Here is a 27,665-nt window from a genome sequence, read left to right on the forward strand (position 1 = left end):
AACATCCCAAATAAGCGGATGACCTCAAGCTGCCTGGCATCTCCCTGAATCTGAAATAACAGTAGCAGAGTCACCCTGAAAAAAATTCTTTCCCGTGAAGCTGCTGTCTAGCAAAGGTGACACCTGTCCAAGCGGCGTGAAGCTCCACCGCCGGAACAAAGGCTCAAAAAGATGTGATCCACCAGCAACCAAAAGTCTCTCATCTGGGCTACGGATAACAAAGCCCGCTCTACCCTCCCATCTCTAACACTGCCATCTAAGTTAACCTTGACAAACCTCGATGGTGAGGGCTCCTAAGAATGAATAGAACCCTACGGATCGCTGTCGGGCAGCCAGGAGCTTCAGAGATCGGGAATGTCAAAGGACGAACTGACTGTGTCAAATTGACAGTATTCCTGGGCTAAACAGACCGCTCTCTCCAATATCCGACGCAGAAATCATCTCATCATCGAAGACAAGGTTGTTTCTTGACAGTCAAATCATAAAAGCAATATAAGCCATCCACCCACCACCCATAGTCGTCCTGTCAGTCACACTCTGATGGATCAAGCCAAGGAAAGACCCCAACCATGGATCAGTGCTCATCTTCCATGGATAATCGTCCGTCTGTCTCCAAATGATCCTCGTCCTAGGGCATCGCAAGACTGCATGCTCCGCAGACTCGTCCTCCACGTCACAAATCGGACACAAGGTCGAACCTCCATGCCCCTATCCTGAGAAGTGCTCGAGTAGGAAGATGGCTCCAGGCCAGTTTTCAAAAGAAAAATCTGCACCCTAAAATGAGCTGCAACTCTCCAAATTTAGGCCGCCTTATCCATCTAGAAGGCATCGGGTCTGTACAAATGGAAGAGATCCCTCAAGCAGCAGGAACGTTTCCAGACCCTCACATCCTAAGTGAGGTGCACCAAAATCGGGATGGAAGGATCCGCTCCAAAGAGCCAGATGATCTCCTGTACTCTCTTAGTTGGAGGCATCAATAATGATGAGGTCAAACATCCTATGTGATCCTCCACCTCATTACTGACAAGGATCGACCAGCGAGATAAAGGAATGCTCGAAATTAAGCATCCTGGATCACCTCCATCGAACGGCCATTATCGATCAAACACCTGATCTGGTCCATCACATCGAGCCCCGGAGCACAAATCTTTCTTCAGATGAAAGAGCAGCCCTAAGCAGCCTGGATGGAAGTCCCATAACTCCACTACCATAGTGAGCTCTCATCACCTTGCTCCATAAGCAGTCGACTGGATCAGAAATCTGACCGTATGCCTGACAATCAAAGTCTCCCTCCTGATCAATAAAAATAGATTCCCAATCCACCATCCCGTATAAGCTGAACACCACCTCCCAGGAGAGCAGATGGATCGATGACGATCGCGGCCAGATCTCCGCAGTTTCCATCCCTCTGATACAAGCAACGGGGACAATCGTATTAGCCAGGAGGTAACCAGAACAGAGCTCAATATGATCTCACCAGAGGGGTCTTGCCCATGAAAGAGAGGGTGCTAGCCTGCCAGCCCTGAAGATGTTCTGAATCACTACTCCAAGGGTATACACTCAGTCCGCGGAAACAACGATCTGTGATCGGACCCCAAGATAGGTCAGCATCCCTGACTGCTCCTGAATCCTTAGGATCTCTTTGATCACCAATCTGACCTGGGCTTTCGTCCTCAAATAAAAATGATTGTAGACTTCTGCATAATGACCAACTGCCCTGACGTCTGGCAGTGGGCCTGACAATAGAGGCAAAATGCTCCGCATTTTGGATAGAGGCACGCTCGATGAGGAGGCAACGTCTACAAAGAGGTGCGAGAGAGGCTGGACACCTGAGGCTGGCCAATATGGCTCTAGGGCCTATCCCTAAACCGCTGCTCTCAATGCCCTGAATAAAACATCAGCGCATAAAATGAATAGGTAGAAAAGAGAGAGCAATCTTGACAAAGGCCCACAGAAGAAAGAAAAGCTCTGTCGAGGTGCCATTGACGAGGATGGTGAAGCTCGAGCGCTCGATGCAGTCTATGATCCAAGTAATCCATCCCTCCTCGAAACCCAACTCCTGAAGCATCCGTCGGAGGAAAGCCCAACTCATCCAATCATACGTCCGCTCCATATCCAGCTTAATGACCATGAGGCTGTAGTGACATGCAGCTCTTTGGAGATTGTGCATGAACTCCTGAGCAAGCAAAACGTTGTCGGTGATAGACTGACCTCCAACAAAAGCACCATGCTCCGGGCTAATCAAACGGGGCATCAGTGGCTTCAACTGCTCAACCAGAACCCTCACACACACCTTGTAGAGGGTTGTGCAGAGGCTGATGGGTTGAAGTGCTTAAGAATCGAAGCATCCGGCCGCTTCAGAATGAGGGTAATAAGGATCTGCTCCATGCCCTCGAAACACCTCTGGACTCGAAGGCCACCTGCACCACCTCCACTACCTCCTCCCGGATGATCGACCAGTACTGTCAGAAAGTTGTCAATTGATTCTTCTACTAGTAAAAAAAAAAAGCGAGGAAAAGAATAAGAAGGAAAGCATTAAATAAACCATAAATTTGTCTTGCCAAACAAATGCTGTGTCTGTGAGATGATGAAAGTTTTCCATTGGCTATATTTCATACGCATCTGACAGAAAAGTTGCAATGAATCGCATGTGGCCTCATAAAATCAGATCATGTGCAGTTGTTTATTGCACAGCAAGATTGAAAAAAAAAATATTTATTTAATATAGAAACGATAAATGTCAGCAAACCCATGCACAAGAAGTGGTAAATTTCTTTTCCATTTTTATAGAAAGATTTTGTAAAGCACATCTTTCTAAGGAAAAAAAAAATCACACATTTAGTTTCTTCTTAATGTGGTACATGATTACCTTCTGTAAAAACAATACAGAGAAGTGCTAGCATTGGAGAGGACAAGATGAATTGAACCTAATAACTTGAAAAAGCTGAATATGTATCATGTTCCCAGGATCAAGTTTAAACACATGCAAAGAAAAGAAAAGAAAGATATTCAACACCAAAAAGAACACAAGTCAATAATGGAATAACAAATTGATTAAAACCCTTTTCAATAACCTGCCCAAGATTTGAAGCATGACTAGAACTGCTCGTGCCTCCTATTGCTGGAGTAGAAATAAAAAGGAATTTTCATAGGAGTCATGATCCTTCGGAGGAAGCCCAAGGTATCCTACCTATTGAGGCTAATGGAAGAGAGTATGATCAATAGAGGAACTAGTAATAAGGGCATGCAAATTGCTGTTTGATGCCTTTCTCATGGTTGGGAATCCAGTCTCCGGTCTTGATCACAAGAAATGTAGTGGTATGCATTGTTGATATTAGTGTGAAAGCTTCCATTTTTGTCTGTCCTTTAAAGCAGATTTATTTCTTATTTGGTTTTGGTTTGACTCCATTTTGGTACCTTCCCTCTTTTCCTACCCATTGAACTGGGAAGACTGTGCCTTTGTTCTGAAGCAGGGCATCGATGTCCCCAAACTTTGCTACTTCCTGATTCTGTGATTAACAAAATTATAGGCAGTAAGCTCCCACTTTTACTGTAGATTTTTAAAAATTAAGGTGACGAGAATGCTGGCACACAAATCTAAAGTAATATACAAGCAGAACATATAGGAGGAATATGACAAGTTAGAGAAAGACCATACACAGTGTTGTATAGAGTTGCATGTTCATACACTGCTAGGGATTCTGTTCCTCCTAAATAAACAGATAGCATTTATAAGAAAGAAATATTGAACTACTACAAATGTGGAGATGGGAAAAACTAGATGGAGCCTCCTTAGTTTATGACAATTTGGATGAGGATAATGGACACAGTTTAAGCAGAGAAACAGATAGTATAGCCTGACTTTTGGGAGTATATTCCTTAGCAAGTCCCCGACTTGAGTTTAAATAAGGGGAGGCACGTCTTTTGAAAGCTTTAGCAAGCTCACCTTTTGTATTTGCCGTACCAAGGCTCCTCTAATAGTGGTAAAAAGAAAATATAGTTTTGTGAAAACAGAACATTATACAGCAGAGTAGTTACTCAAGAACAGAAACCAAGAAGAAGAATGGACACAAGGACAGGATTAAGGGAGTCTGATCATGACATTTTCTTAGAGAAAACTAGAGATAATGAAACTTAAAATTGATAGCAGCTTTTCACCGAAAGTTACTGATTTCCACTTTGTAACATCTAGGTTGAAAAAACTTCATACCTCATTCTTGTGCACAATTAAAATTGTCCATCTATTGATTTTATATTGGAGGATGCATCTAACAGGTGGTTCAAATATATATTAGTTCTGTGCTATTCATTTGGATGGCCAGTCTTCAATTATTGGGAAAATATTTACTAACACAAGGTATGCAGCTACATATATACATGTATATGTGCATTACCGCATGTATTTAAATCAATTCATAGCATAGATACACATATACGACCTTGCATAATACCCATCAGGTGCACATAGCAATATTAGATTTCATTGGTGTAGCAATGCATCTTAACAGCTTTTCAACGTTATAAATAAAAAAAAAAAAATGCTTCTATTTAGAAATCTCCCTTTAAAGTCTGATCTGATTTTGATTTGGTATTACCAAACATACTGAAGAACTTGTATATCAAATCTATTATACAGGAGACTGAACAGTCATTGAATTCTAAGGAACATAAAAACACATTAAAGATGAGGGAGAAGTTGTTCTTACCTCCTTATTCTCTAATTATGATAATTTTGACATGCCATATGAGTGTCCTATCCAATATAAGCTGCATGGTGGTTCTTGTTTGAGGCCAGATATATAGCTCAGCCAGCATCCATCCATTGCTCAGCCTGCAGCACAAGCTACAAGCTCAGTTTACCCAAAAAAAAAAAAAGCCAAATAAATCAAAGCAGAGTCAAAATAGTGAATTGTTTCACTTTAGGAGTCATCTGCTCCTAAATTTGGTGATGCATATTCAAATGTCTTTCTTGGAAAAGGATTGCTCCTTAAGTATTGGATGCTGATAGCTTAACATATTAACCCCTGTGACATATTTCAGTACAAAATAAAAATTATCTAAAGCTCTCAAATTGTAATATGTACATTGGTGCTTTTCAAACATCAATCCCACCTCACCACCAAGCCATCCTTTTCTTTTGCTCAATGGCTAGCAAGAACCGGCACTTTGCCAAGGCCCTTGGTATTCTCATGAGTATTGTTAAGCTTGACACTTCACTAACATAGGTCAGAAAAGCTTCAGCATAGCTAATGTTTCTGGTAGACATTATCTGTGTATCTTTCTCGGGACTTCACAGATAAGTGGAACCAGAGGACCCAAACAAAAACAACATTTCCATTGGCTTGCTTATGGTTAGTATGCTGAACAACTTGAACTTTTGGGTTCATTGAAACAAAAAAAGTAATTTCAGTAAGTCAGATTTGAGCAGTGCAAGGACAGAAATGTATGCCAACCCTAGAAAAAGTAAGCATATCCTCAAGTGGAACCTCCACTAATATGAAAAATGAACGTAATTGGTGACCATGGATCAGATGGCAATGGTAGTGGATTCTATAGGAGTCACTTCAAAATTATTGGGGATTGATACCATTAATACCAGCAAATTGGAAATTAAAGCTCTTTATGTTTGCCTATTTGAATTCTGATGTTCACTGAGGTTATTTAGTAGGATTACTTGTCAAGCTAATGGTACCAAGGTCCCTGAAGGCTGCCTGATATTTATTATTGAGGTTAAGTCAGAACTTTCTGGTCATGAATGTTCTTCTCTGGACCAATGATCTCCTTTTAGTCAATAACATTGCAGAGAAAACCTTTATTTGTTAACATTGCTCTCCCATTATTTCAAACCTTTTGACCATTAAACCTATTACGAAACTCTGCAAATGTAAAGGATAACAGCATTTTTTTTTTTTTTTTGTAGGGTGGTTCATAAATTTAATAAAGTTTCTTTCTTTTCTTTTTCTATTTTTTAAGCAAAAGATGGTAAAACCATTTAAATTTATAAACACAAAATTTCAAATTAAGAATGCAGAATAATGACAGCACCTTGGAGAAGACTGATTGGAGATAACATGTAAAGCATGGATGAGATGGAAGAAAGGAATGACAACTTGCAAGATTTCAAAATTGTGCAGCTAAATATCAAGACGACACCATCATAAATATGGATTTATTATTGCAAACAAACAAAATATTCTAGACTTAATCAAGAAATACAGTAAGAGTTCTTTTTAGCATAAGACTATGAACCTCAACTGGATCAATCTTTATAAGAATCATATAGCTCTCCTAACTTCATCTCAGAATCATCTGCAAGGGAAGAATCGTCTATGGTACCATCAATCTCATCATCCCCGCCATTCATAAATGTATTTTGCTTATTAAAATCACCATCAAATAAAGCACCCTCAACATCAGAACTCATTAAAACTCTCAATTCTCGTTCTCCTTCCTCTATAACCAGTAAGCCCCAGGATCTTCTCCTTCCAGAGGACCAAGGGACATTTGTCAATCAACTCAGAACCTTCATATGCTTCTGTCAGAAACACACTGAGATGCTTCCCCCTTTCGGATACATAAAATATGCCAAAGTGCTTCAAAAGAAGCCTCATTAGCTTCTGAGGCATTACAAATTCACATCGAAAGTGCGTGAGGTGGTCCGTAACAAGCCGCTTTTCAATGGTAAAGCTCAATATCTCATGCATGATTGCCACAGCCCTCTTATCAAACTCTTGCACGCCAGGTGAGAGCCCTTTAGCATCAGCATATGGAGACAAGTATGACCTCTTCTGGAAATGCTCGATTTTACCACCATATCTAAAGAGCTTCTTGTAATACAGAGGAAATTTCATTGGGAAAGGAAGGAAAATAACACCAGGTTCAGGAGGAATATCAGATATTCTTCCTGTTGCCATAGCTTTTTTCTCTAGCTCTGTAACAGCCCAAGCGGGACTCCAAGAAACAAGCTGCAAATACTCAGCATCCTCAATTCTTACAACCTTGAAGTGATCTGGAAATATATGGATCCATCTATTTCTGAAATCATAAGGAAGGCCAAAATCTCATCTAAAATGTGCAATTTTATCAACTGGAAGCCTCTTATCCACTGACATCATCAATAACCTTGTAACATGCTCAACTGCTTTCTCTGAATGCTCTTCTAATAGCCTAGCCTCTTCTTCCACAAGATCCTCCGCTTCCCTAGTTAGCCCACACCATATCACTCCCTTCTTGTCCCTGTACAGCTCAAATAGCTTTGGGGAGTTGCAGATAAAATGTGCGACCTTATGTGGCTTACTCAGATTAATCTGCTGCCGATACTGCTCCAATCTTTTAAGTTGTATCACTTGTTCAGGTTCTCTCTTCAATGCCTCCATCACAGCTAATACTTTTGAAGTGACCTTCCACCGCTCTGTGGCTATCTCAAGATCATGCACCCTCTTCTTCTTGCTGCGATCTTGCACCCTTCTACTCTTTGTCATCGTGCGCTTTTGTGAGGCCATGAAGAACCAATGAAAAGAAAATCCAGTGCTTTTTCTCAACATGTTACAAGCAGGAATCAAAAACCCTTCACCAATTTTGTTAGTTAACTTTGTTGAACCAAAAGCCAGGGTACCTGCCATTCTAGCAAACACTCTTCTGGCACTCTTGACAAGTATCTTTACAAACTATTGCATAATGATTCTAAACTCAGACTTTATAGCAATAGTTGAAACTGCACTTTTTCACTCTTCTTTTCTTTCATACAAGGGCAGTTTCATGATAATGGCTATAAAAAGAATTACTTGGAAGACATCCACTGCTTTGCCATTTTAAAGATTAATGAAGTTTGACCACACTTTTTGATGAAAAAATTAGCTCACAAACAACCATCTGCCCAAAAACAGCTCTAGCGGTTTCAGTTTTATGCTTAATTCTTGGGCAGGACAGAAGGGGTTCAAGACTTTGCAGCTCTGCAGAAACAGGAACCATCTAATGTCAACCATTATCATCACTCAAAAAGTTTTTCTTTTTAGAAAAAAAAAAGAAGAAAAGACAAGAAAAGTTTACATCTTATCATCCAGTAAAAAATCTTTAGAGCCTCTTGCCAGTCTCAAAGTTTCAGGTCAAGCCATTTAACAAGTTTATGGTTTACTATAAATCCATAAATGTAAACCTATTTTTTAAAAAGAGAAACATATCCTGTCCTTGACCAAGAATTTTGTCAGTGTTGGACTTGGAGGTGTTTGAGGCTTTGCAGCTGTGCAAAGCTGAAACCACAAACTCCCTGCAACCCCCACAATGATGCAGCGCCCACACAACAAAAAAAAAAAGGGAGTTTGCAGCTTGCTGTTTGTAGCAGAAATTCTCTAGGGCAATCACAAACCTCCAAAACAAGCTAGAAATGTTAGGATCAAACCTCCAAAACCAGTCTGATCTAAATCCAACAATTTACATTAAATAACCACAAAAGAATTATCAATGAATGAGTTTGTCCTATGTATCTACTATCAGGTTTCTACAGCATATTTTTCTCATGGATCTGAAATCTTTATTAACTAAGCTTCTTCACACTCTTCAATACCAGTTCTAAGGTCATTTTGGAAGCCTCCCTCCTCCTTCCAATCCTAAGGAAAACAAATCCAGGTCCCTTCTTTTGGGCACTAACTTAGATCTTGACTGCAACGGAATAATTCCAAGTTTCCAAATACTATACTCTTTTCCAAAACTACTTGCGGTTCTGTTATCAATCCAAGTTGGCATCTATGTACATGCAAATACACATTAAATGGGAACCCTTCATGAATGGAGACAGTCCCTTCTGAACGTTTTGCTATCCCTAGATGCTAAAGAGGGTATTCTGAGATATCACCAACGATGAGATTTTCTGAAACTTGAGAGTTGGCCATTCCTTCTTTGGCTTTACTCATCCCACACATACAATAGCATGGCCAACTTTCTATTTCCTTCTTATTCTTTTCCTTGCTTTTTTTTTTTTTTACTGGTAGAAGAATCAATTGACAACTGCATTACTGGATTTTTCAGTTTTAGATATGTACATACAATCTACCATATCTATAGTACTTCCAAAAGCAAATCGAATGGATCTTTGGTCATCCTTGTGTAAATGTCAACCTACCCGGCACATTCAAATCCTTTTTATGATAGCCCATTAAGGATATTAAATATTTTTCCACAACAGATACATAATGCCATTATATGAAATGCTATTTCATCTTTCACTTTAATATATAAAATTAATATCCTCACAAATCTTAGACTCCACCATAGTCGTCTATTCCATTGAATTGAATTAAATTTCTAAAACAACAATTATAGTCTAATATATAAATCTGATTTCTTCCATTCTAATAATAGGCCAGGCCATAAGGTAAGGTAAACCATTTAATAACTGATACTGATTTTAGTCATGCCTCATACCATCTCTCAAACCAAAACTCTGTGGATGCTCCCATCTATAATAAAGAACAAGGAAAAGAGGAGTACCGTCCATGCCAAGCTCAAGCGCAACAAGAGGACTGAGAAAAAGAAACAGGCCAAGGATCACAAGGCACCACAGTCCAGAGAGCTCCCAAGCACAACAAAGAGGCACGAAATAATCTCTTCCACCAACCCCTCTCTCTATTGTTGTTAGGGGTTTTTTTGAGCTCTTTTTTCCTTCAAAAATTGCTTTGTAAATTTTTTTCTCATTGTTGAAATTTAGCCCCAGGTGACTGAGAACACAAGGGAGCCTCATGAGACTGTTTGTAAATCAGATTATGGAGACGTGAGTGATCTACATTTATTATTTTGTCTTTCTATTTTGAGGTTCTTTTAGATTAATTTTGTGAAAGTAAGTAATTTGTTACAGCACTTTTGTGATTGTAACAAAATTAGACAGTGGAATTTAGAGTGCTTTGAGGTTTTTGGCACTGATTGGACAGGGAATTTGGGTTGCAGGCCTAAATGATTTTCTTTTTCTCTTTCTCAAAATCATAAAGGAATTTTATTTAAAAGTATAAGACTGACACACAGAAAATATATGATAACCACGGGGTTGTAGATGTATTGGATATTTATAAGTTTTACATAAGTTGAAGTCAGGAGATTATAAATTCTAAATGCTAATGATTGATTCAATTACAATAAAATTATAATATGATTATGATAGAAGGGTTTTTATGCATTTTGTATTGTCATTCATTAAATAAGCATATATTAGAGGGTTCATCACATGCATAGCATGTATATTTCACTAGTTCCAATGAAGGTGGAAAACCAAAACGAGTTACTACAGTTAAACAAGCTATAAAGGCAACACCTGATCCTTCTAGGTTTTAGAATATTCTGGGCCAAACAGCACATATGAAGACTCTAGACAGCTGAAAACTCTTGGTTGTTTTCCTGAAATACAACCTACAGTATTCCAGTGAAGCAGCAACAAAACAACGTCTACCGATTAAGATGAAAAATAAATTAAGAGATTCTAGACCAAACAGCACTAAGATTGTGGTTAGTCCAAAACTCTTCCTTTAGGCCGTCAAGGCCTCACCCTTCTTGCAACTCTTTTCCTAAAAAGATACATAAAATCCGCCGTATCCCAGTGAAGCAGCAAACAGAAGAATGAGTTTGTAACAGTTAAAACGAACTGTACACGAACACCCACTTCTTTCAAGATTAACAGATTGCAGACCAAACAGCACGGATAAGGATTATAGTTAATCTATAACACTCGTTTTAGCCATCTAGATTTCCCCTTTCTTAGATTTCTTTTCCTGAATGCATATAATCCACCTTATTTCAGTGAAACAGATACCAAAGGACGAGTTTGTGACAATGAAAACGAACCGGAAACACCCAATTCTTTGAAGGTTAAGAGATTCCAGACCAGACCAAACAGCACCAAGTTAACATCAAATAACGACTCAGGAAATCGAATTCCGACACGGGGATTTGAATTCCGACTCAAGAATTCCATAATAGGATCTTTAACAACCTAGAAACCCTAAAGAGAAGAGGGCTGACAACGTACCGGAGCCCTTCAAAGGAGAAGCGATTCCTGGATCGCCAGAAAGAAAACCACATCGTGAAGGCGATCCGAGCTGCGACGGATCACACGACGCCCGAATCCAACCAAACAACCATCGCATCGGCCGACCGGAGACGGGATACCGGACGGCGAGTTTCCACGCGGACCTGTGATCTGCCGTCCCTCTTGCCGACAGTAGGGCATCGAGTCCGTCCGTTTGGATCGAATAAGCCACACCGTCCGGGCGCCGGTGAACCAGGTGGTTTGCTCTGGTTAGACCAGCTTGGCATTGTGTGATGGATGGAACCGGAGTACGTCCGGTATCCTGCGTTGGCTACATAAATGTTTATTTCACAATAAGCGAGAAATGTTCATATATGATATAGAGGGAAAAATCCGATCTCCGCTGAAGCCGATATACAGGATGGCTTGAGTAGGTATACCAACTAAAAAAATTATAGAATCTATGCGACAGTTTGTCACGAGCAAATAAACAGGAGATAACAATGTATCTCTCTAGATAAAATAAAAAATAAAAAATATATTTTATTTAATAAAATAAAATTAATGATTTGATTTTTCAGATTTTTATAGTACTTTCATCCTCACCAATAAATAGAGATTCAAAGAGAACTTTTCAAATACACAATCACCAATACTTGTTCATTTCCCTCCATTTTAGTGGCAGAGTGTAAGAGAGAACAAAGAGGGCCACTCTGCCCCTCCAAAAATATTTAAAATACTTATTACCTATATATTTATATTTATGATGACCATCTCAATATTTTAATCTTATACATATTACGAGTCCATCAGTTTGAGAAAATATCATATAATTAATTTATATATTATTTTTTATTAAAAATAATATTTTTTTAAAGAAAGAATAGTTATTTATTTATTCTTCAACCTTTAATATGGAAGAGATTATTGAGATTTTTATACAATTAAAATTATTTTATAGGTGGTATAAAGTAATATTTTTTACTTATCTTTATTTATACATAAAATTAAATATTTATTGATATTTTTATAATATTTTAATTATATATATTTTTATTTTATAATATTTTTTACTCTGTTCTGTAGTTTTCTGACTTGAACATCGGAATATTTCCATCGGAGCCAACTCCGATTAGAAACTTAATTTGTTAGCTAATAAGTCGTCGCAACTCAATGAAAACCACATTCTTTCTCCATCCGATCTGATCACCGCCAGAAAACTAGCTGCAATTGATTGACGCTAGGAGGGTCGAGTCTGTTTTGGGAAGAAGCAAACAACCTATCATCATGGCACCACATAAGGGGACTTTCTTGCACCACTCCAATGCCACCACCTCAAGGCCAGCTGGCGTTCTTGCCAATGCACAAGCACCGCTGCAGCAAATGGAAGCGCCGCCTCGACCCTCCCAACCAATTGCGGGAGTAGATCCTAATCAGCTTAATCTGCTCGTACAATAGGTGCAGTCCAAACAATGCAGCCAACCAACAAGGCACTAAGAGAAGGATTTCAACTGACACCACCTTAGCCCCTCAACATAGCCCAAAGCATGAAAGACAGAATCGGCTTAGCCAGCCTAGAAGCCCTATCCGAGAAAGAAGACGGTCCCCTACTCCGTAGTTCAAGAAAGACTCTACCTCGAATCGATCTCCTCGTCGATCTCTACCTCAATATTCAGAAGCATACAATGCTCGAGATGTCGATGTGGACCATAAGCTTCAAGATATGAACTAGCAAATTGAAGCTCTGCACAACTAGGCCCCTACTAAAGATGGTGAGCTCGGCTTCAGCATCGACCCACTATTTAACACTAAGATCATACAGGAGCCGATCTTTGCTTATTTCAATATGCCGCAATTGGAGGCCTATAATGGTTCAACTGATTTTATAAATCACCTCAAGAGTTTCAAAGCTTTGATGCTCATGCACGATGCCACCAATGGGATATTGTGCCAAGCTTTTCCTTTCACTTTGTGAAAAGTGGCTCAATATTGATATTTCAATCTGAAGCCAAATTCCATCCACATCTTTGAGCAACTCAGCCATCTTTTGCCATGCACTTCATTAGCAGCAGGAGATAGTACTGAGGGTCAGACTCATTGATAAACATCAAACAGAAGAAAGGAGAAGCTGGGAGGAGCCGGGAGGAACACAGCTCAGGAGGGAGGAGCTGGAAGGAGCAAGAGCACGGACGGGAGAGAGGAGCCACTTGAGGAGGAGAAGAGAGGAGAGAGAAGGAGTCATTCGGATCTTTGACGAGGAGGGAGCAGGGAGGAGCGGAGGGGAAGATCGATCTATCGAAACCCTTGACTTGAGGTGGTTTTCTCCTCTTTTGGCTTGATGCCTATTGATCACACCACACGACTCTCAAAGTATCGAAACCTCTATGATTTCATTGTGCAGGTGCGCATATTGGCTCCGCATGCGTGATGGGTTCGATCTCAGCCTCTCAGGTGTAACTGAACTAGGGCAAATCATAGAGCATGTGCACGGTGGAGAGCGCACAACTAGAAATCAATCAAATACAAAGGATAGCATGGCCTATTATCCACTGCAGGATTTGCACGATCCAATTGCACCTGGTGCAATTGTGCAAGTGGAACAGAGCACATGGGCACGTGATCATCCCGGACGTGCGCCTGATTGCTCTATGGGCTCAAAGCATTCGGACAATGTATGAGTTAGCCTCTACACATGGTTTGACTATGTGCAGCTTTAACCCGTGACTTACTGTATGTGCGACAGCATATTGGTCTTCACGGCATGATTTAATTGTGCGGGACTTGGTCTCCACAACATCCAATGAAGCATCCAATGTGCCATTTAATTCCTATAAATTCTTACATCCAGCTCTCAGTCTCCCATGGCCACAGCATTCATCGAGAGTTAAAGTACAAGTTCTCGTAGAAGTGTTATTTTTGAGTACCTCAGAATCTTATTTGAGAAAGGAAAGTAAGGGCACCAGTGATATTTCTATTCTCATCTTATTTTTACATTTCATGTTTACCATCCAATGATATTTTCTTTGCTTTTAGTAAATGAGCTGATACAAAAGATATTGTAAAATTTCTTTAATGGTCTTGCATTTATCAGTAATTTAAGCAACTCATGGTCCTCATCAGGTCTACCCTCCATTATAGCTTTTTGATGTCGAGCAAGTATCCTATTTATCATAATTTTTTTTGTGATTCATTTTTGCAAATTATGTTGGATGTGAGGGTTTAGCTATGAAGTAGTTAATTATTTAATCTTAATCATTTTATTCTGAACCAACCTCTTATGTGGGCTTTGCTGCATTCATTAAAGACTATGTCTCATGTATATAAATGATGATCTTATCAATATCTCTATAAAAAGAATATAATTTTTCTATCTATTGTTGTTTTTTTTATGTTCATTTAGTAATTTAAGGATATGTGCTTAAACTTTTTGGTCCCCTATGATGTACTGAAGTAATTTGCTTGTCTTTGACTTTGTTTCATGTATGGACATACACCGAATGGTTAATTTACTTTAGCTAATGAATTTAATAGTAGAGTGGTTAGTTTAATTACTGATATTTAATATAGGTCTAAGGCCTGACAGCGAGCTACAGACTAGTTACTGGTCTAGACATCTCGCAATTATTGATTAATCTAAGGTGATACATTTTATAGACCCATAAGTCTAGATTTATAATTTTGTGATACCTATAATAAATATAACAAATAATTAAATTATTTAAAAATAGTTATAAATTATAAGAATATATTTCAAAAATTAAAAAAAATCCTAAACTTAAAAATAAATAGATAACTGGATATAATAAATATAATAAATAATTAAGATAAACTTTACTAATTATAAAAATTTTTAGAAATAATAAAAATATATCCTAGACCTAGAAATGGGTACATATTGAATGTAATAAATATAATAAATAATTAAAAAAATTATTAATTATAAAATATTTAAAAATTGTAAAAATATATTTTAGAAATTATAAAAATCCTAAACGTAGAGATGGCTAGGTAATTGAATATAATAAATAATTAAAATAAATATTATTGATTATAAAAATATAATTTAGAAATTACAAAAAATCCTAAATATAGAAATGGGTAGGTAACTGAATATAATAAATAGTTAAAATAATAACAAATATTTAAAAATTAAAAAAATTGGAAAAGTATGGATATCATATATGTAACTTAAATCTAATTTCATGATTTTTTTAAAATTAGATGGACCCCGATAGCAAGCAACAGAAGGATCCAGATATTGGGAGGTGTTTTGAAAAAATGGAGAAGGATCGGCATCAATGAAAATGTATTACTGTGGCCTAAAAAATAGAGAAGGTGAAGTCATCCGATTGAAGCAACATTTGGTGGGTAACTTCAGTGATGTCAAAAAGTGTCCAAAGGTATCCGTAGAGATTCGAACGATGATAAGGGATCATCTACAGAAAGAAAAGGAGGCAAAAATAGTATCCAAAGCTTGAAGAGAAGCATTTGATTATCGAACATCTCAATCATATGTTCATATAGACTTTGATGATGATAACGATTATTTTGATCCAAATAATTTAGAGATAGCTCATTTATAGAAGGCTATTAGGGCCTCTCGACAAGACCAATAGCAATATGAAGAGGTATTGAGACATAGAGCACAGTTTGGATGTTCTCAATTTGAGAAGGATGGTGGTTCTAGTGTAGAAGAAAGATCACGTTCACATTTACAGTTTGCTGGATTAGAGATGAGTCAGTCCATAAGGATGGAACATCTTTAATCAAGTCATTATTCGATGCATTTAGGAAGAAGTCGAAGAAAAACTCAAGAGGTCCCAGTATCCATGATCTAGATCCTATGGTATATCCAGATCTAAAGTCAAAACAACCACGAATTGATGACTATATAAATAAGGATAAGAAAAAACAAATAGAAAGGGCAATTGCTAATTAGTTTCACTTTAGCCATATTCCAGTATGAATAGTAGCAAATACATACTTTTGATTGATGATTAGTATGGTATAAAAAATCAGTCCAGATATTGATCCTCCTACATCCTATGAGATACATGGACTATATTTGCAACAGCAAGTTGCAAATATTAAATCTTGGATTGAAAGTTATAAAAGAGAGTGGAACACTTATGGAGTGACATTGATGTGTGATGGTTGGTCCGGACCTACTAGAAGGAGTATTATCAATTTTCTAGTCTATTATGATAGGATAACCATCTTTCATAATTCAGTCGATGCTTTAGACAAAATACATAACTCTAATTATATTTTGGCCTTAATGAGAGATGTAGTTGATGAGATTGGTGAAAAGTATATCGTCCAAGTGGTCATAGATAATGGAGCAAACTATATGAAAGCAGAAAATGATCTGATGCTAGAAAAGCAACATCTATATTGAACCCCTTGTGCAATTCATTGTATAGACTTGATGATGAAGGATATCAGGCAGCTATCTAAGGTAAAATCCACGGTAGATAATGGACAAACAGTATCAAAATACATCTATAATCATATCTGGGTACTTGCTCTTATGAGAAAATATATACAAGGAGAGCTGCTTAGGTCGGGATTGACAAGATTTGCCACTAATTATATAGCTATAAAAAGCCTTCTTGATAATAAGTCTAGTTTGAGAGCTATGATGATTTATGATGAATGGAAGGCTTCCAAATATGCAAGGACCAATACTAGATGATGTGTTGAGGGCATTATATTGAGTAATGATTTTTGGGATAAGTACTCAGAGGTGGTTAAGGCAATAGAGTCCTTATATATAGTGCTACGGATAGTAGATACTGAAAAATTTTCTCAAATGGATTACGTATATCCCAAGATATCTGCCTGCAAAGAAGAAATTAGAGCCGCAATAAGATAGAAAAAAGCAGCACCATATTTGCGTATCATTGAGGACGGATGGGATACTCAAATGGGGAAGGAATTATACTTGACAGGTAAAATTTATTTGAATCTCAACTAGGATTGACAAAATATGACCCGACTCGTGTTCGACCTACCATAAACAGGTTTGGGTTTAGGCTAAACGGATTCGGATCATAAACGAGTCGATCCGTTTAATCCGTTTAATAATTGGGTCGGATATATCTGATCCGTTTAACCCATTTAATATTTAGGTTGGATTGAGTCAGATAACCCATTTAACATGTTTAATCTGTTTAACCTATTTCTGATCCATTTAATCCGACCTGTTTAACCTGTTTAACCTATTTAAGACCTGTTTAAAACATGTTTAACCTGTTTAAAACCTGTTTAATCTATTTAATCCGTTTAACCTAATTTGACATATTTAATAAATGGATTAAATGGATCGGATCGGGTTACCTGTTTAATAAACAGATCGGGTTCATGTTTGAATTTTTTATCCATTTAATAAACAAATCAGGTTTACATTGATCATTTTCTAATCCGATCCGTTTATGAGCCGACCCATTTATAACCGACCTAATCCGTTTGCCACCCGTAATCTCAACTCTCATTTATCCTTTATCAAATAAGCTGTGAATATCTTTATTTTTAATCAATGTTGTTCTTATTTTTCATACAGCCTACTATTTAAATCCTAAATATCAATATGGCCATAATATTATCTTGTATTAGGAGCTGCTGATGGTCCTGAGGAATGTTGTGTAGAGGCTAAAAAGTGATCTGGACTTGACAGCAGAAGCTATAAATGAGGTAATAAATGAGTAGATGCCTATCATAATAGGATTGTTAATATGTTTTTAAATTATATTAATTTATTGAAATTAATGACATCCAATAAGAAGTCTATATTGATTGGATAGGAAAAAATTTTTTGAGAGAGGAAAGAGAGCTTTGGAGAACAAAGGGCACATCGATCCATATCTAAAATGTCACCAGATATTAATATGTTACTTTTTTATTATCTTTACATCTATGTATAGTCGAGGACTTAAATGTTTATATACATATGTATTATCTGAGAGAGTGGTAGATCCATTGAGACACATCTGCATCAAATCTAAGAAAAACTGCTATTCGAATTCTATCACAAACTGTCTCATCAAGTAGATGCAAACACAATTGAAGTACATTTACTCTAATCCATACGAAAATCAGAAATCGTCTAACCTCACTAAGATTAAAAGATCTGATTTTTGTTCACTATAATATGAGATTAAAGCTTAAGTATGTCAACGAAGAAAAAGAGCTCAGACAAGATGACCCATTCTAAGAGGACTTTGTCCATGATGTGGAGAATCTTATGTTGAGCTAGATTGCAGATCAGGAATTACGGGATCTATTAGTATTGGATGAGCCAGGAGATCCCCCGACTATATAAAACAATAGCACATGAAGCAGATGTACAAGATGTGGATGCTATCACCCCTCCACTCCAGCTCCATTTCTAGATCAACAATAAGATTCATCATCTCAAATGTCGTGAGCAAACACTGCAATACCACTTGTGGAGGGGGTTTGGTTTCTGCAGAATTCTCATAGAAAATAAAAATCTCCTAAAAGCATGCTAAAGATAAAGAGCCAAGGAATAACAACATTCCCAATGAACTCATCAAGTTGTCCAAAGTTCATGATGAAGATCTAAGAAGTATATTTTAAAATGATACAACACTGTTAAAATTGTGTTCTATGTATTCAATATACAGGAATGTGTGTAAGAGGGGGGGGGGGGAGGGAGGAGATTGCTGTCATGTTGCTGTATTTCTCTTACATTCATACAGGGCAGCTGAAAGGCAAGGCCATCGAAACCCTTGCATTAGACTTCCACCCCCAGGAGGCCCCCCGCTCCCGAGTCCCGCCTCCGCCTCTACGCTCCACCCCGACAAGGTCTCCCTGGCCCGGCAAGACTCCACCACGGCTCCACGCCTCCACCCCACCCCACCTCCACGGCTCCATGCATCCACCCCACCTCTATGTGCAACGGCTCCAGCCGCTCCATGCCTCCACCCCGCCCTGCCTCCACGGCTCCACGCATCCACCCCGCGGTCCCCGCCTTCACTGGCCACGGCTTCGGCCGCTCCACGGCTGACGGCTCCGGGCTCCTCCACCTCCACCGCTCCACGCTCCACCCCCGCTACCTCCCCCTCACCCTCCCTGGCTCCCTCCACGGCTCCGCCCCCAAGCAGCCCCAATGCCCCGCTCGGCCCATGCGGTCAGCCGCCGACCAGTCACCGGTGGCGAGGAAGACGTCTCCGTGAGCGGCGCAACGGTGGACGGGAGTCACAGGACGGTAGGTTTTTTTATTTTTTTTGTTTTTCGGAGAGCCCCCCCCCCCGCTCGGCGCGTCGGGCCACTGGAGATGATTTTTTTCGTTTCCCAAAAGCCGGAAGGCTCCTCCCTGCCCCCAAATCCCCCTCCCCCGCTCGTCTTGCCACTCCTGCGAGAAGATGAACGGTGCCGGGCCATTAGCCACTGACGCTGCACGTCAAACTCTTCCAAGGACGAAGGACCGAAGGCCCCTGCCCCTGAAATTGGAAGACCGATTTTTTTTTTTTTTTTTTTTTCGGAAGGCCCCTGCCCCAAGTGGCCAAGTCCTCCCTTCTCGCTCGATTCGCGAGCGAGAAGATGAACGACACCGCTCACCGAAGATCCTGAGCAATCGTCGATGGCCAATCGACCGGTCACAGTCACCGATGACAAAGAGCAGTGGAAGACGAAAGATCTGTAACGTCGGTCGGTTTTTTTTTTTTTTCAGAGACCAGGGACACGTGACAGATCATAAAAAATTATATTCACGATAGCGTAGGAGAAAATAAAAAAAATAATTTTTAACTTTAGACCTCCAAATGTGTTGAACCGCTACTGCATTTATACAGTGTGAATGTTTCTTTATCTAGGCCTCCTTGCATGTGCAAAATATTTGGTAAAAGACGAAATCTGAATTCTGCTGGTGGTTACATTGAATGCTGATACCAGCCAATTCAAGCTTGTGCCATCAACAAAACTGGAAGTATATAAAATTAACTGCATCTCTATAATAATAATCAAATGATTTCTGCAGGTAGCACTGAAATGCACCGCATATTTAGCTTTAGATGAACAGCTCAATTTAAAAGAAGTGCGACATAACATAATTGCATCTATAGGCACTCCAACCACATTATACTTTCATTCAAGATATCTGCTGTACATAAAAATTTAGAAGTTTGGACAGCAGCTGGTTGGCACTTGCATGGTCTGTAAGTGTAAGATAGTTACAGGTAAAATTACAAGGTTGCAGCAACGACAATTTTAAGAAGCTAATAGCCCAACCAAGAAGATGGTATTGGTTGGAACCTGGATTTTGCACATGCCATTATATCACAGTAGTCTGAGTGGTTGAAGCAGTCACGGAAGTCAGTGAATAGCTTCTCAAATACCCTCCACAATACTTTGTATGGCCGTGAGTATGGAAATGGAAGAAAAGACTGCAAAATAAAAATATAAAGGAAAAAAGGCTTTATGTCTTATGAAGACAGCTTTATGCAAGCTACAGAAAAAGAGGCAGCAAAGTGAAACGATCTTTTATGTGGCAACCATATTCGTCTTGCTAACCTGAGCACAAGCAATTTCTAAACCACAGTTTCCTACAAGAGACTCATGCATATTGGATGTCCTAATTTTTAACTTCTTCCTTCAGATATTATACCTCAATAGTACTATATACATATTATAAATGCTTTACTAACGCCACAATGAGCAGGTTCCAAACTTCCAATTCTGTAGGTGTTGTCATGCCTCTTCACCGTCTGACTTCTAGAAGAAAATAAGCCTGCACATAGCTCGTGCAGCTGGCATTGCAATGCCTTGACTTTGTTAATGAACTCATTTCATCGACTTCAAAGCAAGGACTCAAATGCCGTGCCAATGGGGCTGGCTGGCATGCCACTTGCCATCCCAAAACAAGTAAAAACTTTTGGGAAAAAAAAAAAAAAGGGCTCAACACCATGTGGTCGTGAGCCATAGAAACTCATGCCAAACCAACATGGATTGAAATGGGTCAGCAAGGGTTGACACCCTATGGTTCACAGGCTATCGCAGCACATGTGTATGTGTTTGCCAACATGTTAACACAGCATGGCATAGTCAGCACTTGAATCCTTGGTACATACCAAATAAATACTAATCACATGTGGTAAGATACTAAAACAACAACTACTACCCAAGATTCCCAATGCCAGGTATAGCACTTGAATCCAAAGGCACACTAGAGCATGGGGGCCTCGAAATGGTACCATACAGACATATGGTAAAGCTGCTGTCTTGCCTCAAGCAATGTACCATGTGTCGTTACAGGCATATTACTGTATCAACCCGACACAAACTGGTAAACTACTGGTACAGGGTGCACCACCGAGAGTAAAAGCCTTGCTTCTATAAATTATCAACTTTAGCGTATATCACAAAAGCCTATGTGGATGTGTATGCATTTGTGTCGAATGTCAACATCCTCTTTCTTGTACCAATTTAGAAAAGGGTATATTACTCTAACTTGCTTTATAAATCCCATCGTCATAAATATGCATGTGGTCCATAAGCTGAAAATATAGATTAAAAGATCGCAAATGTGCTTTCTAAGGGTTATCTTGTTTTGAGAAATTGTGATATTTGATTTAAATATGTAGCTATATCTTAAGCATTTTCTTTTAAATCATAATATATATGAAGACCAACCATTTAGCACAAACTGAGTGAGATTAAAAGAGAGTTATAACAATGCTTACATCTCCTTCTTGTGCAATACGCTTTAGCAGCAAAAACGTGTGTTCATTTTCTTCCAAATTGTTGATAACAGCTAACCAGATTTGTGAAGCAAGTTCATGAGCCTTGTCTTGTGACCGACCACAAGAGATGAATTGATCTGCTTGAAGGAAAAAAAATGTCTCTAACTAGTGAGAGGAATTGTGTACACCACAGGGAATTCATAGCAAAAATAAACATAATTTTCACATTGTTATCATGGACTTCAAACATCCCATAGATATAGAAGGGAGAGAATAATCGAACATACGAACCTTCAGATGTTGGACAACTTAGCAAAATATAAGAAGATGAAATGTGTCACAAAAACTTTTTTCTACTCCTCTTGCGGCATGACTTGCAGCACATATTGAAAGAAATCTTTGCATCAGTCTATTTTTAAGACATTTTGCAACAGCAGCAACAAGAAAGAAGAATAGGAGCACTGTCGTTTCACTATTTCATGTTATTGAAAGTTTAATAAAGTTCACACCAAATTGGTAACAGGAATATACTAGCCAGCAATTGGTTTAGTATGGTATAGGTGCATAATATATTGAGCCCAGGTTTATTGGAACCGGCCAAGGGAGAGGGAGATTAGGAGGAGAAGCAAAGGTGGGGGGGGGGGTGTGGGGAGAGGGGTGGGAGGCAAAAAGTGGGAGAGAGGCATACCTCATCATCATAGAGCCCTAACCCTAACTAGCATCATCATCACGGAGTCATCACCATCATGGTGTATTGGGAGAGTGGTGAGGGAAGAGGAAGATTAGGAGAGTACAATCGAGAGAGAGAGAGAGAGAGGAATCCGGAGAGCAATAAAGGGAGAGGATTGGAAGGGTTTATATTAAAAAAAGGTTCGGTTTGGGAACCGAATTCAACCAGCCAAATCCCACTAACTGTTTGGTCTAGTTTGCTATGCCTTGAACCATCTAGTTCACAACGGTCTTTGGTTTAATGCCTTTTGGAAAATAGATAAGCAAAAGCATGACATGGAAAGTGATTCAATGTCATATAGTTTCGAGTTTTCTTTTTATATGTATGGTTTATTGCATATTTACCCTTCAACAATTATCCTTTGCATACATACCCCTCAAAATACTTGTTTTTGCAATGTTGCCCCTCCCCTTAGATCTTTAGCTGACAATGTTAATAAATAACAATCTTAAGTGAAACTGATATTTTTACCCTCTTTGCATTAATACCCCTAAACTATGCAAACCTCCAATTTATACTGTAAAGAGATATATTCTTCCATTAATTCTTTAAAGGTGTTGATGTAAAAGGATAATAATGCTATTTTGTACTTTAAAATGCTATTTACTAAACCCGATATTCAAAAATCTAACAGAAGGAAAAAACAAGTTGTTTAAGGCTATATATGCAATTAGTGATTTTAGAAGGGATATGCAATAAGCTATATTTCTAGAGGGGTATATATGCAAAAATCCCATTTATATCATATCATAGGTCAGGTCTTATTTTTCTTCTGTAATGTCTAAATATCAAACAAACTAAAAAAAGGGAATGGTATAAAACCACTCAAAAAAAGTATATTTTCAGTGTTTTTCTTGGTGAATATATTTCCAATGTTTAAAATGCTCATTTTAACACAATAAAAATGAAGAATCTGGGTCATGCAGCAAAAGAAAATCTGAATTTTGAGTCCCGATTGCCTGTTTTGTGTATGCAAATTCTTTGCCCAAAAGCAAAAGAAATGAGAATTAGCACCCTTACTTCCAAGCTATAGCAAATGATTCAAACATGATATATTATGAAATAGACACTTGCTAAATATCCTCATCGAAGAGAGAGAATAGCAGCAACTTTGAAAAGATAGAAAGCCCACCAATTATGGTTCCATGGAGTATATTAGATGGAGGTGGCATTATCAAAAGCTCAAGCTGCTCTTTCAGATACAGGTAAATGTGGCCAACAAGTTCGTCAATTTCGCCATCCAATGCAATAACGTGTTCACTAACATATAAGGCTGTGTATCTCCTGATACATAAGACAAATTACTAGTCAGTAAAATTTTACTTCAATAAAATAGCTCTATTTAAATGCACAAACAACAAAACTTCAACAATCATCTTGTTTGCAATGGTATCAACAACAACAACAATGTTACTTCAATAAAATAGCTCTACTTAAATGCACAAACAACAAAACTTCAACAATCGTCCTGTTTGCAATGGTATCAAAAGGTTGCACCTATTTATTAGACATACCTGTTGCAGATACATCAAGACAACATATCTGCCCTAAAAATCCAAAATTCTGTATTACAACCTCCCTTTTTTAGGTGTAATGTAATGATTATGCTTTTAGCATTAGTATAGAAAATTGAGAAAAAAGGGCATATAAGTGCTCAATGTCAACAGGCAACCCATTTAATGTACAACTGTACAGATAGTGATCTACCAAAATGAGAGAATTGTTCTCTTATTATCAAGAGATTATTATGCACGATACAGGTATCTTGCATTCAATAGAGACTTAAATATATCTGAAGCTAAAAAATCACAATGGACATAGGTTCAGGAAAAGTTCCTTCAATTGAATGTGTTATCCCATCCAATTATATTATATTAGGTGGGATACAACAATGCTGCAAAGTGCAATAGAAAGGGGATGAATGCAATAGCAATCAATCGGCATGCAAAATGATTTTATGTAGTCTGAATGTAAGGTTACATTGGTCCATTAAAGTCTAATATGGATTTTATGCAAAAGGGGAAAAAAGGAAAGAAACAGTGACCCATTTTGGTGAAAAAGAAATTAAAGTATAAATTTCTTGCAATATCCCTGTGTTTGCCAAATGAAAACAAAGTAGAACTTTAAGCTGGTTGCTAAATGAAAACAAAATAGATCTTTAAGGTAACATCTCTGGGAAAAACAAAGGACATTGAATGACTTAGAGAACTCACCTCCTCCCCAAACCTCGAGGAATTGGTCCAGGCCACCGTTTCCTCTGACCCACAAAAGGCCACCTCCTGGCAATCGCAGTTTGCCACAAAGATTCCCCTCGAAATATTGCAGCCCAGTGCTTACTGACGGATGATAGTTGACCCCACTCATAGATAGGTAACCGAACAAAAATTTCTACAAGGAGATGATCAGGAAGCTTTCCAAAAGCATTATCATTGTCCTCCTCCATCACAAGGCTTCTGCAAAACATTTTAACAGCTCATTGTCATCTCTGCTTTGTTCAACAAATACCAAAACAAAATCAATTTACAGTTTACACACAAGTATGGTTCTAGCAATTCTTCATATATAAGCATTTCGCCAATGAAGAAACTGAGTAAACATACTATTAGCTACACTTTGAACAACCATGTTACAGTTATTGAACACGAATGCAGAAATGCATGTCCATGTCTGTTACTGTTTTTGGCATGGAAAAAAGAAAAAAAGAATAGAGAAGTTCTGCATCATCCTTCAGAAATACCTATAAATGTGAAAATATCTATCTATATATCAAATGATGAGATCTATCACAAACTTCTTAATTGTCTAAGCTTTGCACCCATGACCTGACTTTTTATTTTAAAGGTGGCTTTCTTGATCTACTTGTCCTTATCAATTTCCCATCTGAAGCTCAGCCTCCCAACAGTTTATGCTTTAATGTTATTTGCGGTATTCCAATCTCCCACAACATGCAAAATTTCAGGGCCATTTTTTTCAGATTGAGTAAAACAATCCCGATTTCTCACTGTGAGAATTATAATACAAACACTAAGCATCATGTATATGACCCCAAAAAAGAATTCTACCACTGGACGACAACAAGAACAGCAAAAAGAAAAAGATCAGCAGAATAGATAAACAAGGAACTGTTGAAACAGTGCTATGCTCCAAGTCACAGTCAAATGCAGCATAATAAAAGCAACAGAGCACTTAAGCAGAAAATGGCAAAGGCATACTGCACACGTCAAGGAATCACCACACGAACAAATGACATCCAAACCAACCACTCCTCCGCAAAGTCTTTTACGTAACAAGATGATAGTTGGTACTAGTGACTAAGCACTTGAAAGGGAGAGGAATCAATTGGAAGTGCATGTTATACACTGCTCCAATGTATATCCATATGCAATGGGTGATAAGCATCGTCACATCATCATGACCAATGTCTATTTCCATACATGATTTGCTGTGTCAGATACGGAACTTCTAATTTTAGTCATAGCTTTTGCAGCCTAGCTCAAATCAAATTCTAATAAAGAAATCCCTCCCAGGTCTTCCAATAAATTGATGATGCAGTTTGGCAGATGCATCAAAATATTTTGCACTTGTTGTTTCGGGATTTCATGAAACCCTCTCATTCACATATTGACATGATATCTACAAGTTTAATTCGCTTCACATTCAGAAAAAATGAGTATTCAAACACCAGAATTCTACACACTATCCTCCACTTCTTGGAAAAAGGATGTCTCCTTGTACTTCAAGAATTGTCTCCGAGAGATGTATTCAATTTTCATTATCATTTGTGAATACAAGGTTATTCACAAACCTCAATTTTCATGTCTTCCTATTCTTGTTCACAATTTCACAGGATGGATGGGTAGACAAGGATTTTGTTCCCCCAATTTTCACCATGTACATCCTTTTATTCAGTAATTCCTTGATTCCAATTCCTCTTGATTCATTACCATCTGCTGCCTTAATTGCCACATGACATTTCGAAAAAATCACTAACAGAGTATGCCAATCACAACATAGTCAAAGATTTGATACATTTATTACAGTCAGCAAATCTATCATGCAGACGATGACCTACGATGTATTGATACCTACTATTGATGCATCGACCTGCTGTGCAGCTGTGCATCAATTATGTGTGTCAATTAACATTGCTTCCTCAAATCCCTAGTTACAGTTAACGAAATAGGGTTCTGTGTCTGTTCACAATTATTGAGTAAAAGGCCTTTCAGTGAATTGTTGGTTGATTAAGTGCCCTCTTTTCTCCTTCTTTGAGCCCAAAGGTAACATAAGATCCAAAAAGAAGGAAAATAATACACATCTAACAAGATAAGTCCCCCCCACCAACCCCCCCCCCCCACCCCCCCCCAACACACACACACCAAAAAAAAAAAAAAAATCCTCCAGACCATCTCGAACCAGTCTTGCACCTAGAAAACAATTCACAATAATCCATCAAAAACTCAATCCAGCTGATTAACATCAGATTCTGCCTATGAAACAAAAGAATCAACAAAATCTCATTTCCTAAAAGAAGGAAAACAAAACCGATATTAATAAACTCGTCGAGAAAACCACTATTGAAATCATTCGGGAGGGACAAACTAATTAGACAATCCTTATGTCAGCGGATACAATTTAGCGCATGTAAAGAGACTATACGTCATGGTAATCACAAAAATAGTAATAATAATAATACTAACGAGGAAAGAGACGAGAGAAGTACCCGAGAGAGATCGAGGGGAGGGAGGAGGAGAGGCTTCCCCCGCCCTCGTCTCCCAGCTCGAAGAGAGAGAAGGGGGTGAGAGGATTTGGAGCGGGGCTTGTGCTGTGGGAGACGGCTCAGAATAAAAACAAGGGCGCATGGAGACGCACCTCACTTTCTTCTGTGTGTGTTGGCTCGCATGTTGATGACGACGTCGAGGAGGAGGAGGTCGGCTGCCACGTACGGGTTCGGGTGGTATGTTTTGCGCGAAGAAATGATTCCCCTTACGCGAGAACCGGTGCCATTGGACCCGATTCACCACGATCCCGACATCCCTTACCGACTTCACCAAAAACCAAATAAAAAATTAAAAAAAAACAACGATGGGAGGGGGAGAGAAGAAAATCAATTTCATTGAAATAGGAGAATCGTATCCCTACTAATCGGAAGCCGGAAGAGAGGATAAGGGCCGTGGGTATTCTTAAAGGAGTCATGCATCGATAGGGAGAAGTTCGAATTGAT

The 27,665-nt window shown here is 38.5% G+C and overlaps 1 protein-coding gene and 1 pseudogene across 2 annotated transcripts; both read right to left on the minus strand.

Moving 5' to 3' along the window:
- Window positions 1-2,500: 2,500 nt before the first annotated feature.
- On the minus strand, window positions 2,501-11,421 carry LOC140850945 (protein WHAT'S THIS FACTOR 1 homolog, chloroplastic-like; annotated as a pseudogene).
- Window positions 11,422-20,096: 8,675 nt separating this feature from the next.
- Window positions 20,097-27,335, minus strand: LOC105049300 (uncharacterized). 2 transcript variants are annotated; one of them, XM_010928908.3, is made up of 5 exons: window positions 27,165-27,335; window positions 24,658-24,897; window positions 23,577-23,728; window positions 21,715-21,851; window positions 20,097-20,418 (listed from the first exon to the last, which is right to left on the minus strand). In XM_010928908.3, exons 2-5 carry the CDS (start codon window positions 24,885-24,887, stop codon window positions 20,251-20,253), a joined length of 687 nt encoding a protein of 228 aa, XP_010927210.2. In that variant the 5' UTR covers window positions 24,888-24,897; window positions 27,165-27,335; the 3' UTR covers window positions 20,097-20,250. The 2 variants fall into 2 exon arrangements, with proteins under 2 accessions (XP_010927210.2, XP_073117040.1); XM_073260939.1 differs by having other exon boundaries at window positions 24,658-24,929; window positions 27,165-27,291.
- Between the last annotated feature and the right edge of the window lie 330 nt (window positions 27,336-27,665).

Source organism: Elaeis guineensis, chromosome 7, assembly GCF_000442705.2.
Source record: "Elaeis guineensis isolate ETL-2024a chromosome 7, EG11, whole genome shotgun sequence".
NCBI lineage: Eukaryota > Viridiplantae > Streptophyta > Magnoliopsida > Arecales > Arecaceae > Elaeis > Elaeis guineensis.